The 16,966-nt window shown below is 37.3% G+C and overlaps 1 protein-coding gene across 5 annotated transcripts in view; it reads right to left on the reverse strand.

Annotated features, from left to right (window-relative positions):
* The window catches only part of tnr (tenascin R (restrictin, janusin)), a 327,598-nt gene that overhangs the window by 139,703 nt on the left and 170,929 nt on the right, over positions 1-16,966 (reverse strand). For 4 of the 5 annotated variants that reach the window (XM_028472320.1, XM_028472322.1, XM_028472323.1 and 1 more), the window contains exons 9-12: positions 9,423-9,542; positions 9,188-9,331; positions 8,116-8,231; positions 1,771-1,921 (exon numbers count right to left, since the gene is read on the reverse strand). In XM_028472320.1, coding sequence (XP_028328121.1) covers positions 1,771-1,921; positions 8,116-8,231; positions 9,188-9,331; positions 9,423-9,542 — 531 coding nt within the window. The remainder of the gene's footprint in view (positions 1-1,770; positions 1,922-8,115; positions 8,232-9,187; positions 9,332-9,422; positions 9,543-16,966) is intronic. The other variant, XM_028472321.1, reaches the window with a different exon arrangement.

Consider the following 16,966-nt stretch of genomic DNA (forward strand, 5'->3'; position numbering starts at 1 on the left):
ATCAAGACAATCTTAACCAAAAACTTAAAAAGTGTATCTGGAGGAAATCGCCTACACTAGCTTTAAGTGACGCCTGATTATTTTTGGCTTCATGTTGTCCGCTGCCAATATTTTTAGACATGGTAAACACACCTATCTCTCATCGTCACAGTGAAACCAAGCGCTACATATGCTCCGTCATATTTCCTCGTCTTTCGGGTGCCTTTCATTTGTGTCATTATTTCTGTCTCTCTCTGCCTTTCTGTTCATCCCTGTTGAATATTTTTCTATGACATCTTTTTAAGGTTTGTTCACTCCACTTCATATCTCCTGCTCTGTGCTGTGTGTGCGCATGTTTGGTGCAAAAACCAAAGAGCTAATAATCCCTGCACACACTCCACTGCCGCCTACTGTAATGCATGTGCAATTACACGTTACTCTAGAACAAGACCCCCCCACTATTTGAGAAAAAACGCATTAGACCAATGAAATTACTGTTAAGGTGGACCAATTTAACTGTTCACATTAAATGGAGCACGCTCCAACAAAATCATTCTGATCAGTCATTTTGTCATGCACACACACTGGACTGTGAGGCTGATGGAGAAGCTTACGTAAGGAAGAAATGTATATATAGAAAGAAATGTAGTGAGATGTGTCTAGATTGAATGTGTTTAAGATCAGGCAGCTCAGTGCGTGGGTGTGAGTGAGTGAGCCCGTGGAGCAGACTGGGACAGGAAGCGAGGTTTATTTTTACGTTGCACTTAATTAATAAAGTACAGCTCTCCAACGAGAAAAACGGCCTGATCTTTCTTCCCGGTACCACCTTTATTGAGTTTTATGAGGTTTATGGGAGTTAAGCCTGGAGGAGAAGCTGCCTTTGGCCCTGTAGAGTACGGATCTCCCCTGTGTACCCCAACCATGGTTAGGAGGCAAAAACAGGAAAGGTTTTAACAGAAACAATGTACTGCATAAAGTTGCCAAATCACCAAGTTTAGTTTGTTTAGAAGTGATTGCATCTGTATTCCGACTCAGAGTCCGGACCTGCTTTGATTGTTCCGCATTAGTTCATGGTAAGAAGAACAGATTGGTCTGGTTCCAGTAAAAAGTGACCATATGTAGACGTGGAGCAGTGAGGAGGAGACTTCATGTGGAGATTAAAATTCATCAGTTGAAACATAAAAATCTCCATTAAAGCAAATGGAAGTATATCAGCCCGCCAACCTGCCCGTTCCGTTTGGCCGAGTCGTCTTAAGGGCACCCTCATCAGCCAATAGAGTGCAGCCTTTGTGACGATGCAGCCTTTGTATGGATTTTTCTTAGAAAATGGATAAATCATTGGAATTATAGTCATAGAAATTATGGTAGGTACATACCCTGTCCTCCCTCCTGTCTCAAATCAAGTAAAGCCTTACAATTAGTGTCAGTCAACACTTTTCAACAATTGTAATATCGTTGGTTAATTTTCCTGCTTTTCCTCACCTGTGTGTCCCCACTGCCAGCTACTTTTTTTTGGTTGAGTCAGTTTTCTGTTTATTGTTCCCAAAATATGCATTTTAAATACATATTCACTGTCTATTACATATCATCCTCTGAGCTGTTTTTTCTGTCCAGCACGGGTCCACCGCTAAACTCCATATCAACATGAATTCCTCATATCTGTTATATTTACAATAGTTCTAACTACATGTGGGTAGTGTTTAAAGAGGGCACACTCTTGTGAAGCCTTAACAGACTTAATATTCAACACTAATGAGAAGCATCATTTGTTAATATTACACATATACATACATGTTGTGACTGTAGCTGTGACTGGCTGGCTTCTACCCTGGTCTCGGAGTGCTACCAGGTTAATGGTATATTCTTCCCCTGGCCTCAAACCAGTTTGTAGAAAGGATGTGATGGTGCTGGGCAGCTGTGCAGTCATTCCTCCATCATTGTCCTAAAAAAACAAGACTGATTAAAACAAATTTGATTTCATGGAAGATATGAGGTCAAAAGGAAAAGTAATGCTCCAAAAACATAACTCAGGAGTGCATTCAATGGTGTAATCCATGTACAGCAAGTTGTCTAAATAACACAATGGCCTTATTTGTCACAGATCAGACACCATAAGAAAACCATTTAATATAACAAAATTGGATATGCTGGAGGGATATAGCCTTGGCTATTATCAGTGAAGAAAGTACTGTGTATTTTAAAAACCCGTCAAACTGGTGGAGACTGGTGGTACATTTGGACGGATTTTACATCCACGGCTAGCTCACATTCTACGCCTGTGCTCCGAGGCCAGAATTAAAGCAGAACATACATTTGCTTGCTTTTTTGCTGAGTCAAATTTTAATCGGAGATGTAATCTGTTTAATCACCTTGACTATATTACTAGGGTGGGCAGTAATATACGGGGGTAATGTTGCTGTTCAAGCTCAATAATAACACAATGAAGATGCTAAATTAAACAAATGAATTACCACACCACAACTTAATCTCATGAGACCCATAATCAACTCCTGTTGTGATGACAAGGTCTATTTAGGTTCTTAGTTAAATCTGATTACTATAATTTATTATTGACAATGTGAAGGACAATTACGGGACTTCAACTGGCATTACATACAATTTAATCAACAATTGTGACATTGTACTGTCAATTATCACCATTACCATGCTTTAAGACCTGCCGGAAAGTTGGATAAGGATGTATAATAATGAACAAACTCACTATCCAATACTATCTCAACACATTGTTTCTATTAAAATGATATTGTTGCTTATGCATTTTAAGTTAAACTTTTCTACATTTTGTGCTGACATACAGTATAAGCTAAATAGGTGTGCCATGTAATATTTTCTCATTTTAATTTGTTGTTCCAAGAAAGGCTTATCGCTCTTACAACTACTTTTACAACACATTTTTGTTATAAATCACATTAAAGCATCTGAATTTTGTTGATCATTTAGTACTATTCCACATAGCAGAAATTGAGAAGCCCTCTTAAGCCTTATTACTTTGGTAAAAAAATATTTTGCTATGTAAATTATGTCCATTTACCAACATTTATAAGCCTCCACTGGAGGCAAGACAAGCCTAAACACAGTCACACACTTATATTTGGCCAACATAATATTTTGGCACTGAAAAATCTAAAATGAGTCCACCACTTTGCCCAACGTAAACATTTACATTAGGTTTTTTAAAGATTATCATCATTTTTACATGTATTTATTTAAAGGAGCATAGGGCAGGATTTGTGAAAAAATAAACATTCATTTTGATGCTAATAGGTGATGATGCATTCAAAACCTTAAAGAATGAGCACACACACAAACATATCTTCCTATTGCCGTGAACAGGCTGTGTGATGCATTGTGTACTGCCATTTGGGGTCCAAATTTCCAGCCTTGTTCTCCGGACGTGACAGCAAATGCGTCCTCGACTGGGAGAAGATAAGCGCGATGGACCAAACTACTGTTTGGTTCCACGGATGCATGTGCGGAGGACTTGCAGTAAACAGTCACGTGAACGGCGAATAAATAAATACCACAGCATCAGTTGCTCTGCTATGAAGGGTTCACGTGCGGGCTTGGCTGATGCCTGCAGTGTCACTATGATCCTGCCCTATGATCCTTTAATAGAATTCAAATTAAACCTGGTTTATTGTTCTTCTCGGCAGAACACATATAAGTAAATCTTATTTCTAGCCAACACTACAATATGTTATAAGCAAAAATAATGTCACATGTGTGCTGTAGCTGTTTCGAATAGTGTCAGCAGATGATGAAGCTTACCCTTACTGTCTTGTTTTTACTTTACAGGGAGGTTTGTTCATGTGCTGAAGCTTTCATGCCTTATTCCATTACAGGATTGTCAAAATTCTCAATCTCTACTACTGGATTTAATCTACAGAGGGTGAGGCGGCCAACACATAATGCGATTTCCCCTGTGGCTGAGGGAAGTGAGTGAGAGAGAAGGAATGGTGAGAAAAGGACATAAAGGAAAAAGAATAGAAGAAAAGGGTTGCAGGGTCATTTCACAGGGCAGAAAGGATGGGGTAACAGATCAGGGGCCTCATTTATAAACGCTGCGTATGTGCAAAAGAAAGCGTATGCCACATATAAGCAAAGTCTGGGATTTATAAAAAAAAAAACCTGATAATGTGCGCACCTCCACTGCAGCTCTGACCCTGCCGTACGCACAAAGTCATGAGAAATGAGAAACTCAGACGCCAACAGAATAAGTATGAAATTAAAGACAGCTCTGTGAAATTAATATAATTTGTGTGAAATAATAAACACTGAACATTTCACAACACACATTATTTGAAGGATGCATTTGCAAAAAAGGAGGAAAAAAAATTATACTGACGCCCCAGGGAGTGAGTGACGTACGCGTGCCTACAAATACAGTTTTATATTATTATTATTATTATTATTATTATAATAATAATAATAATAATAATAATAATAATAATAATAATAATAATCACACAAGATCATTGTGCAAAACTGCCGATCAATTGGCTGCAACACCTGTAGCTGTTATAAAAAGGAACACAATCTAATGCGTAAAGATGCACAGTGGCTTATCTGGCATTGCTGGAGGACGTGGTGCACAGGTTACACTGGGGGGGAGAGGATCTTCAAAGACCAGCGAGATCTGTAGGCAGGACCCCCATGAGGACAAGGTGCTGCGGAAGGGAGGAAGAGTGGGAGGAAGACGATCGAGCTGCTACAGAGTTTAATCCCATGTGTTTGGCGCATATATAGTGCATCTGTGTGTGTGTCCCGCCTCCGTTACACAGAGGGTATGCCCAATCCCCACTGATCCTTCAGCTTTTTATGAGGCTGAGATCCGGTGCTCTTTCCTCCACCTGTTGAACAGACACTGAGAGTGATCTACATTTTCTCCTCCGCTTTTATGTGTGATCGTATAATTTTTACCTGTCACAGTCTGATGAAGCAACGCAATGCAATCTGCCTTTCTTTTTTTTTCATTCATAATGTTCACTGTCACCAAATTATGCTCTCCTGCATGTGTCCACCTCAACACTTAATACCTCCACCTCACATTGAGTGAAATTTGTTTTATTTGCTCGATCTCCCCCTCGGTCCGCCGTAAAATTCATATTAATAAATTTTCATTCAGGGCGTTCACCTGACCTTTTATGGGCATCAAAAGGGCAGAGCAAGGTGTTTCTTCACGTGCGTCAACCTTCGAGTTGATTGTAATTTCTAAACGAAAACAGGTGTGTGACGTACGTGCGCCCTCGTTTATAAATCGTAAAAAAAAAACATTTGCACCCACTTCCTGGTTTTTAGCGTACGCCAGCTGAACTGTGCTTACCTAAGCACACTTTTATAAATGAGGCCCCAGAACTCAGCAATGTTGGTTAGGTAGTACAAAACAGGAGATGAGGAGAAATAGGTGGGAAATGCAAGAAAGATGAAGGTGGCTTTAAGACAGGGGGAATTGAGTCAAACTATGAAGGACACAAACGCTAAAATCAGAAGAAGGCTTTGCTGCTGTGCCAATCACAAATTTTTCATCCTTAAAAGGAGCTTGGAAACTAAACAAAGAAAAGCATCTTAACATCAGATTTGAGGCTTAGTGCTAGGTCAGACCAAAGGACATCTCCTTTGGGAATATCATTAAGGAGAAAACCAATTATTGTGGAAGGAATGAGATTAGAGATCAAACCTGCATTTTCTGCAGGAATTGGAAAAATAGAGAGGCTTTTATTTCGGGCTTTCAAACCACAGGTTGTTCCACAAAAGGGTTTAACAGCTCATCAATGTAACAGCCAATAAGCTTGAGATAATCTAATCATCAATTTGGTGCAGTACACTGTACCAAATTTGATTTTCTTTGCCTTTATTTAAAGCAGGGGTGGGCAAACTTTTTGGCTCAGGGGCCACAGGCCAGGCCAGCACCGGATGCATACATAAATTCTTCTTCTTCTTGTCTAAAGTTCAAATTTATAAAACTTCATAACAAATCAACCATGTGCATTACAGATTTGCAACTTTCCCTCAAATTTAGCCCCATTTCTAAAGAAACATTTGTACATTTAAGGAGAGACAGGTCTGTTAGTAGAGCAGTGCTTCTCAAAGTGTGTGGTAGAGAATAGAGACATGACAGGTTGAAATTCTCAATTTCATGCCAATCTTCGATCATTACCAATCTCTGATCATTACTAGACAAATTTAGAATCCTAAAATGTATCAAAATGTAACGTGGAACTAAAATCCAAACATCATGATTCACGAAATAAACTTTTATTAGCTGATTTAAAATATCCATTGACTTTTTTGTTTTCTTAAGCTTTTTGGCACAGATTGCAAACAAAGTGTTGTTGTTTCCTGAATATTTGGACTGCTGTACTTTTACATTTGTTTTTTATGCAAGTAAATAATTTCATTTAGTATTTCAGTTTTGATTTATTTATTAAATATACTTGCATTATTGTCAGGCCCTCTGCCTCCTCCTCTTAGGCTGCAGGCTCTCTCTCACTGTGTGTGTGTTTAATTACAGGAGTGACTTCAGCTGGGCAGGAGTTGAGCTGCAGCTACAACCAATCGCCACTCTCCACAGCTATAAGAACCGGTCGTCTGCTCCACCTCTTTGCCAGATCGTAGACTCAGTTTCCACTAGCTCAGTCAGATCCTGCCTTCCCTCCACTCCTGAACCAGCCTGGTCTCAGCCACACCGACTACTCAGTAAACTACCTGCCTCTTTGCCAGCTCACCGACCTGCCCTGGATCCCCTGTTCTCTCCACGCACCAGCCTGCCTCTGTCAGCTCATCCGGACTCTTCACCTGCAACTGACTAATAAGTACTGGAAATAAACATTGTCATTGCATTCGTCACCAGTCTCCGTCTCTGCAATTGGGTTCACTATGGGATAGAAGCCTAACAATTATGAAACATGATGATACTTGTTCCCTGTTAGTTCATTTCATACTTGTACTGAATTTCTTTCTTTTTTTTGGTTTTCTACTGCACTTTTTACATTTGTTTTTTTATTCAGATAATTAGTTTAATTTAGTTTTTGATTTATTATGAAATATATTACTTGTTCCCTGTTGGTTCAACACATTTTAACATGTGTTATTTGTCAGGATTATTTGGAAAGTATTTACTTCTCCATTCATTATTAAACACTCGGCACTGACTGTCGACTCTTCTTTTCTTTGGGCCACTCATTGTTGTAGATGTGTATGGCTGTCAGCACTGCGGTTTTACTGCGTCAATCTCCACCTGGCTGTATTCACGCGACACTACGAGATCCCGCAATAAAATATCAACAAACAGCTTACTTTGATTATCCGACGTGGAAGTACTGTTTGTCTGGCCAGCTATCCAATTTTCTGCTTCAACCATGAGTAAGTTCTTCTGCTGTTTCTTCTTCTTCTTTGTGGGTGTGTTATGGTGCCGACCCATCTAACTCTGCTTTCTTCCTCATCCTATATTTTCTGTCCATACTTAATAGGATGTCAGGCATCACAGGACTAAGTCAAAGGAATGCAGTCATAATTATGATATTGTAACGGACTAAGTCCCAATGTTCCACATGTAGTACATTATTACGTGCAGCTTTCTCTGCCAAAGTTCGTTTTTGTTTACATGTGTTCTACGTATTGATTGGCTGGGAGGCTGGAAAAGGGCGGGCGTAAGAGGAGAATGGGAGAACATTTGGTTCCCACGAGTGTTGAGGAGATAAATGACGGAGCAAGACGGTTCTGTTTGTGTTTTAATTGTTTATTTTGGCTTTGGCGGGCCAGATTAAAAAGACCAACGGGCCGGATGTGGCCCGCGGGCCGTAGTTTGCCCACCTATGGTCTAGATTGAATGTGTTTTAGATCAGGCAGCTCAGTGTGTGGGTGTGAGTGAGTGAGCCTGTGGAGCAAACTGGGATAGGAAGCAAGGTTTATGTTTATGGTGCCCACCTATGCTTTAAAGGCTTTAAGGATATTTTGAGATAGTCAGTGGAATTCAATTAAAGTTTGTATTTCTTTATCAGGAATATTGAAAATACTTATTTCTTTTCTTTTAAAACTCAAAGTCAATTTAACAACAAGGTTCATAAATAAGTTGTAATGCAGTCTTGAATAAAGTATCTTGAAACATTGCTCTACCTTAGGGATGAAGCTGATTTCCCATCCATCAAAGGAGTAGTAGAAGGGTTGCCACTGGACCTCCACAGAAGTTTCAGTGATGGATTTGAAGACTAAACCATCCGGATTGGAAAGATCTGTAGAGGTTTTCAAAGATATATTATCATTCTTTAGTGACCGACACAGCTCATAAATCATGGCTTCAACTAATGCTGTAAGTGTCCAGTGCTGAAACTTTCCTCTTCCTTTTTCAATGAGATAATTGTGTTTATTTCAATTGTGAGTAATGTTGCACTAAAATTACAGATTTTTTATTTATTTATTTTACATTATTAACATCATTATACGTTGATCAAGATTCAAACCATGAACTGCTGCCTCGTAAATCAAACTGATATTCTTTTGAATCTACATTTATATGTGAGAGCAACAGAATGTATCTTTGCAACAAGATATTCTTGGTAAAAAAAAATTAACTTTTGCTCTTTGTTTAATTCAACCAAATTGTATCCCAAATCTATCCAGATAATCTTTGTTCTGATAATTAAGTTTAGCAAACAAACCTGATAAATCGTACTCTCTGAAAAAATGACTGCATTCACTCTAATTGGCTTACACTAATTCAATTACTTAAAATTTCACTATGGCTAATGGTTATGTATGAAGGCCAGATTGTGAATTTTGCTGAATCCAGAGTCTGCACCATTTGGGTCTGTGATTAGAATGTTTATCAAAGACCTGGCATTAACCGCTTTAGTCGTTGTGGGTGACTTGGAAGAGAGGAGGACAACATTTTTGTAGTAGTTTTTTCACTTTCCTAACACTTATAAAATTTGGAGACTTTGGAGAGCAAGATATCATTGGGAGCACCCTAGGGCTAAGTGTCTTTACCAAGGACACTATGACACATTGACAGGAACCCTTGGGATTGAAGCCCCAAGCTCGATCAGAACACACGCAACATGAGAATAAAAACTTGAAGTGAGAGAAATAGGTGAATGAGACGAGGTAGAATGATAAGTAACATACTAGATATGGATGAATGGATCAATGGGTGGGCTTGGTTAGTGGGATGGATAAAAAAAAAACTTACAGGTCCAAACAGTAATGCTGGCAGGGCCGCTGATAGTGTTGTTAATAACAGCAAACACATTGATATTGTACTCCAGGCCGGGGTCAAGCCCTGAGATAGTGCAACTGGTAATATTACCGGGTAGCCTTATCTCCATCTGCACACCTGACAAAACAGACAGGATTAAGACAGTACAAGAAGCTCTCTCTGGAGAAAACAGTAACATTACAGCCACATACTGAAGATCGCCACTTACCACCTGGGCTGCTGGGTGTGTATGTCACCAGAAAATCTGTTAGCAAGACGGACCCTTCCCATTCTAGGTCTATTGTCTGATCCGTCACTCCTCTGACGTTAAGGTTCATAGCTGGTGCTACTGTAAGTAAACAACAACAAATACATGGAGAAAAAAAAAAGAAAAGTAATTAAATAACGCTTCAAAGTTAACCTTTTGCTCAAACAATTTAACCAGTGGGATACGTGTCTTTAAGAGCAAAGTAGGTTGATTATCTTTTAAATGTGTGTAAGACAGGCAACTATAATCAACCTTAAACCATAAGCCAGTTTTAAAATACCACACTAATTTATTTAGACACTTTCGTTCTGATGAATGACGTTACAGACAGCTAGCAAAAGTCTATAGAAAGATTTCTGTCTCACACTTGAACAGATTGTCCTCCAGCTTGTAGGCATTTGTAGCAAGAAGATACTGAAGAGGAGATTGTCAAGCTATCACCTTGAGAAGTAGAGCTGAATGTAAACGTGGTGGCAGGGGCAAGGGTGTTTACAGCTCTTACTGCCAAAAATCGACTAGACAGAGAATGAAGAAACAAGTGTGGGACATTAAAGGGAGAAGGCAAGCTAGTTCCAGGTGGAAAAACAAAAAAATTAATGCAAAATAGACAGTGACAGAATTAAAGGCAGAAGCTAAAATGTGTTACTAGATGTGTTAGGGGAGAGTACATAGCCGCTATAAAGTAACAGGTAAAGAGAGCAAGGACAATATAGGGAAGGAAGTGTTGGAGTGATGGATGTGATGGTGTGATAAACAATCTTTTAGCACCGTGAAACTGTAGTGGGGTACTGAATCCTCGACTGGATTCTCCACCTTTTGTGGCCTTTTTTCATCTCTTTCCTCACACAATTGACACAGGGGCACAGGTTTTTTTTTTATTTTTTATTTTTTTATTATACAAGTGTGCTGAGAATTTTTGCAACACTTTGATTTATTTCATCAGTTTAACTTAGCATTGTGAGACATATCAAGGCAAGACTTGGGATATAAGGAGAGTGACTGAATGAGGTCAGATAGGAGCTTTAACAAATGATGCTTGAAAGTAACTTTGTGTTTGTGTCTATATAAGTGTTAGGATAACTTATTTTTGGTAAAATATGTATTGAGTACCTCACCTTGTCATCATTAGTTAAGTAAGGACATCACTAACATGTGCTTATGTGAATACAAATATGTTGTTTAGTTGTTTAGACTATCTATGTCCAACTCATGTAAACACATGTGAATGCCAGACCATACGTAGTAATATGGATGCCACATCTCAGGTGGAGAATAGCCTTTGTCATGTCATATAATAAGCAACCCGGCGCCAGCTTACACTGACAAGTAGATAAGAAAGCTGCACACATGGGAATGTTGAAAATAAAGCTCAGGTACCTGCCCAGGCTGTTACATATTAAGCAATTTCCCCCTGGGATTTATAAAGGAATTCTGATTCTGATACAGTTGAGAGCAGGATGAATGTATTGAAATGCATTAAAACTTTGACTTTAAAATTCCACCCAGTGAAAACGTGCTATTATATAAAGATGATACAAATATAACATACTGAGAATACAAATTTAGGAAATAGAATCCTTATCATAACACTTAATGAAGATCAGCCTGTACAGGGAATAAAGAATGTCCATCAGTTTTCTCTGCAGTTGTGAGACAGGTTTACCCTACTGATGATGTGTTGTTGTAATAGTAAGAACACTTCATGTTGTTACTATTGCAACAACATGATGTGTTACCCACATCATGTTGTTGCATCATCATCAGACCACAAGGTCTAACATAAAAAGCTGTTAGACCTTGGGTAAAAAGAACTACAAAGACTATTTAGTTTTACATTTATGTAATACATCTTCATGCAGATTTTAAATTGTTCTGCGCAGGTGTTGGTTGCTGTCCAATGTGTTACAAATATCAGGCGCCATTGCACAACTGTACAACTGTCAGCAACAGACCGTGAGCAACAGACAGTATTGCTGCCATTGGCACACATGATCTCTCTAGAGTAAAGATTGTGATGTGAAGTGATGTAGATGTGGGGGTCTGGAAATACTATGGCAAACATGCTTTATGGACTTAGATTGTCCATCATTAGCTTCGGTGTAGTTCAGGGATAGTATGAGCATACATAGTGTAAGGTGTTTGTGTATATACACACTATTGTCACTGACTCTCCTGCTGTTATCTCATGTGTTTTTAAGAAAGCTGCTGCTTCATGCAGGCAAGCCAGCTTGGAATTATGTGGATGCAATAATTTTCTTCAACGATCATCCCCGAGATATAGAATGAGAAAAAATGTGAGGAAAACAGTTGTAATCCTTCTCTTTGGTTAAACCGGAACTACATCAATACACATTGTTTTGTAAAGATACAGTGCCACCTATTAAAGCAGAGTGAGTATAATTTGTCAGATTGTATCTTTTTAGAGATAAAACCAATTTATTTATTTAATCTCAGACAAGAAGACAAGTTTTTCATGGCTTGATGGCTGTGTGCATGTACTGTACAACAACACATTGCATGTTTTCTTACTTTGTATTTCAGTACTACCTGTAGAATTGGCTTTGATAGTTAATATTCTGTTTGAAAGTTCAAATTTTAAGAAAATGCTATTTTATTTAAAACCAAATAAACTGCTGTCAGAGTATGTAAAAAAATAAAATGTAATAACAATAAATTTAAAAAAAAAAAAAAAACTAGAAAGATATGAAGTGGAAGTTGGGTGAGTCTGTTGGGTTATGTTAAATTTGTCATTTACATTAACATGAAGCTAAAAAAATATAGTTTAAAAAAAACTTGTAGACAAATTAATAACCACATGACTTTTTTATTTAGTGATAAACATTGTGCAGCCCTTTCCCATGCTCTTGTTGCCCTATTTGGTTTTCTTTAAGAAGTATAAACTTGCTGGTGAAGGTTAATGAGGAATCTTGCCGTTTGGGTTTTAGTTGTTCTAATCAGTATGCAGTTAGACTCATTTTCTAAGACCTTCATGGTAGCACTCAAAAAGATAACAGAGGTCAGCAAATCACCTAAGGACTGACTTATCCTAAGGCTAAGTACAGGATGGCTTTTTTGTCTTACACTGGTAAATTAAATGAAAATGAATGTGTAGTTTGAAAACATTGGAGGCATATGTGATATTAGACATTAGAAAAAATATATATATACATATATAAAATGTTTGAATTCCACTGATGTGCATGTTCATATTTAACATGTGTATACACAGCTAACTAATAGACATGAAATTAAGTCTAGATTAGGAATGCATAACATTGGATTGTACATATCCAGTAGGGGTGTTGAAAAAAAAATCGATTCGGCGATCTATCGCGATATTACGTTGTGCGATTTTCGGATTGATTGAAAATGCATCCATATCAATTTTTTTTTTTTTTATTTCTTTTTTTAAAACCCAAGCTGGTCGACCAGCTTGGGTTTAAAAAAAAAAAATCTAAAAAGAAAGTACTAACTTTCTGCATTCATTTGTTGTTCTAAGCATATACCTCAGTTAAATTGCACTAAAGTCATGTTGCACTAAAGTCAAAGTTGATTTAAAAGCCACAGGCAGATTGTATGTTATTTTTTTTATTTATTTTAAGTTGTTAGTACATGGCATGTTAAAGCCAATGTTTTGAGTGTAAAATATGCCAATAAAATATATTTCATACCTAATGTTCTCATGAAGGTGTACACATTTACAGATTAGTTGTTTCCCAAGTCATATAAAAAAAAAAAAAAATCGCAATCATCGCCTTATACATTAATATCGGGATATATTGTATCGTATCGTGTCGTGACCTATGTATTGGGATACGAATCGTATCGCCAGATACCAGGCAATACATACCCCTAATACCTTGCTTCCTGCCATTATGTTGATCAGTCCAATAAACTTGACATCACTTAAATAGCTGAAATAGTTTCAAAGTGGTGCAAATTGAGAATCAGTGCAATGCTCAAAACCACATCTCAGGACCAATGTCCGTTTCCAGGGACTGAAATTGACCCACGACCCTTAATTATAAGACCTTATTCTGAGATATCTGCCCTTATGTGATACGTTTCATCTGAGTGCATCATAAATGCAGAAGTTCCTCAACACATTTAAGAGTTTCCAATGTAAGAAAACTGTGTATTTTCAGCATGTTTTCTGTCATCATCAGGGTTCGAAGGGTTGAACGAATACGAACCCCAACAAAGTAAATTGTAGGTCTTGAAAATAAGTGAATAGGATGAAAGCAAAATCATCATTGTATCTAATGAATCATTGTAAAATAGGTCAGTCTTTAAACCCTGTCTATGAGATTTGAAAAATGTCATTGGGGTACTGTGTGTCATTATTTTAAAGTTGAAAACAAAAACATCCCAGAAGCAGCAGTTTAAAATGTATATGGTGACACCAAACACATGTTTGTGTGATGCATCTGAGAGAATAAATCCTGTTAACTCCTCTGAAGGTAACTGAGTGGGTAATCTTCATTATCTAACTGTTAGGAACAAAGCACTTTGCACAATAGTTGCTAAATTGCTGTGATTTCTTGGGGGGGAACTGTTAATGGATGAGCGTGAATTAAAAAAGCTACAAAATTGCATATTATTGAACTTTTGTGATACACTGCTTATATGTGAAGATGCACAAAAAGCTTTTAGCACTATGCAAATGTCAGTTGTGTCTACTGCAGAACACAGAGGACATAAACAAAGCAAGAATGCCACATATTCCTCTACATCAAGGCATCTAAAGACTTTTGAATAATTATTGCCTTTCTAAGTGCCAGTCCATCACACAGGTTTCCTTTGTGTTCTTTGGATGGATCCATTTTAATGTGTGGTTATCTCTTTCTCAGCATGCCTTTAACATCCAATTTAAATTCCACAGTTTTTTATCATTTCTCATGGTGAGAGACTATAGGCTTCCATAATTGAAGCAGAAATTCATGCCACTTTCCGCAACTTCTGATAACATGAAACACCAAAGCATGTCACCCAAGAAATGTATGGTAATTGAACTACTTATTCTATTAGGATGAGATAGTTCAGATTCTAATTATGAAGATATAAGCAATTTGGGCTCAACACTTACTGTATAATGGATATTAACTGGGAATGAGCCACAATGATATCATTTTACCTCCTCTTTTACAATTGCATGTCTATTTTCTTCTCCAATATCAACAAGATGATGGTAGGGGCATGACAAAGGCTAGCAAAAAAAAAAAAAAAAAGAATAAAAATGCATTTAATTCAAAATGTTTACTCTTAGATTGGACAAAAAATGTTTTCCGAAGTCTGTTAAAGCCGTTGTGATGAATGAAGTCACTGTTTTTATCTTTATCTACCCAAGGCTTTATATTGTATTTTATTCATTATTATTTAATTTCATCACATTTGTGTGCAGACCTTTCATAGTTAATTGTTTTTTTCTTTATCTGCTTTTTTGTTCCCCCTGTCATCAATTATCTTTTTTTTATTTATTTTTTTTCTTTCTTTATAATAAATCTGTGATTGTTTTAACACAATACTTATAGCCTACACCTATAAAGATTCAGAATCAGAATCAGAATCAACTTTATTGGCCATGTAATGTATGTTATACACACAATGAATTTGACTTGGTGAACAGTGCTCTCTCTAACAATGTAAACATTAAATAATAACAATCAACTAGAAAAAAATATAAACAATGGAAGTTCATGAAATATAAAATATAATAAAACTAAGACGACTTAAATATTCAGTTCAAGTATGGAGGATAATGCATTGTATGGCCATTTCACAGTTGTCTTCAAATGTCAAACTGAATTATGTGGTATGAATGTTGTGTGGTCGGTTTCTTATGTTAGTCTATTTGTTTTTACTTATTTATGACAATGCTTGGTATCTATGCACCTTAAGGATTGTACTTTTTTTAAATTTTATATAGCTTTGCTTTATGACCCTAATTTGTCCAAACTAAAATTAAACTTTCATATGGTTTATGCTTTGACACCATGTCTAATATTTTAGCCCCAGGTTGGATAAAAACAGCATCTTGTAGCTTATTTTTTATTTTTTTTACAGGTTGCTATACTCTAAGATAGGAGCATTAAAAAAAAAAAGAAAAGAAACCTAACTACTTGCCAAATTCATGCTGTAGCGTAGCTTACAACTAAATGCAAAGTACAGTGTGTTATTTCTTTTACTGAAGGATTATTTATTTTTCCCACAGTGGCCATCGTGGCTTGTTGCTTTCAGTTTTAAACTGGTAAACAAATATAGAGGCTGTTTAAACAAGTTCTTCCAGCTGGACTACTTTTATTACCTGCACAGGTTCTTAAACTTAAAGTTTTGTACGGAAAATGTTATTGCCCTCAATTCTTAGTTGGATGTACATTCTGGTTCAGTTTTGGTGCAAGCAATCGCAACTCCTTTCACTCCACCGGAACGCATCCCTGTGTGGACAAAAAGCACTAAGCAATGACATGATTAAATACCTTAGCACAGAAATAATTTTTGCATTTTTGTAAAATGGCAAAATGGCACAAAAGTAAGAGATTTAAATCCTAGACTTTCTGAATTAATAAAATTAGTTTCCAGGTTGATGCATTTGCTGAAATTCAACAATATGGCTATTTTTCTCTTACTAACACCTCCAACATTTTATTATGGTGCATGTGATCACTGTCCTCTGCTCACTCTGCTTGCATAAGTAACTAATTCAAACAGGCCAATTTGACCATTTTAGCATCTGTGCAGTTTTATAAAAGAACTGATTGGTCAGGAGGCGGGACTTTCATGCTTGCTCACATCCTAGTTAGAACAAAACCTGGTCCCGACCAGGTTAGGAGTTCAGACTAAGTTACCATGGTGGTTTAGCCCCTTAAGACGTTAGCCAGCATCGTAGGACAGCACACACCGATAAAATCCTGGAAGTTAGCGCTATAAGATGAAATCCAGCGCTGTCGTATAGGCCCTTAATGTTTGGTAGGTGTTTTTTAATGTGCAAATAATTTGTGATTCACATTATACAGTATATTGCATACTCATCGGAATGCTGAGTATTTATCCTCTCAATTAAGATAACTATTAATTCAATAATATGTATTCAAAACTTGGTTATCCATTTAAGGACTATGTGAGCAAAGCAGAATAAGAGGAGATGAACAATTAAGTAACATCACACGAGAGGGAGTGCTGTTGTGCTGAAACATCAGCATTGGAGTGGTTTGGTCGTAGCCACGAGGCAGCAGGCCAAGTGCCATAGATAATCATAACAGCACTCTCTCTCCTGATATTGCTTTTATACAACAGTTCTACAAGCACATCTTATTAGTCAAAAATATTAAGCGACAGAGATTACAATTTCTGTTTAATCATTTATTTGGCTCTGCCAAAACAAATAGGCCCACAATTGGAAATGAGACAAGGCTGTTGCCAGGCAACACATAAACATCTCCTTACTGAAAATGAACTAACAGCTATTTGAATGCTTGTACAGTGCATACTCATGGAATGTCTCTTGT

This window comes from Gouania willdenowi, chromosome 17 (genome assembly GCF_900634775.1).
Source record: "Gouania willdenowi chromosome 17, fGouWil2.1, whole genome shotgun sequence".
NCBI classification, from domain to species: domain Eukaryota; kingdom Metazoa; phylum Chordata; class Actinopteri; order Blenniiformes; family Gobiesocidae; genus Gouania; species Gouania willdenowi.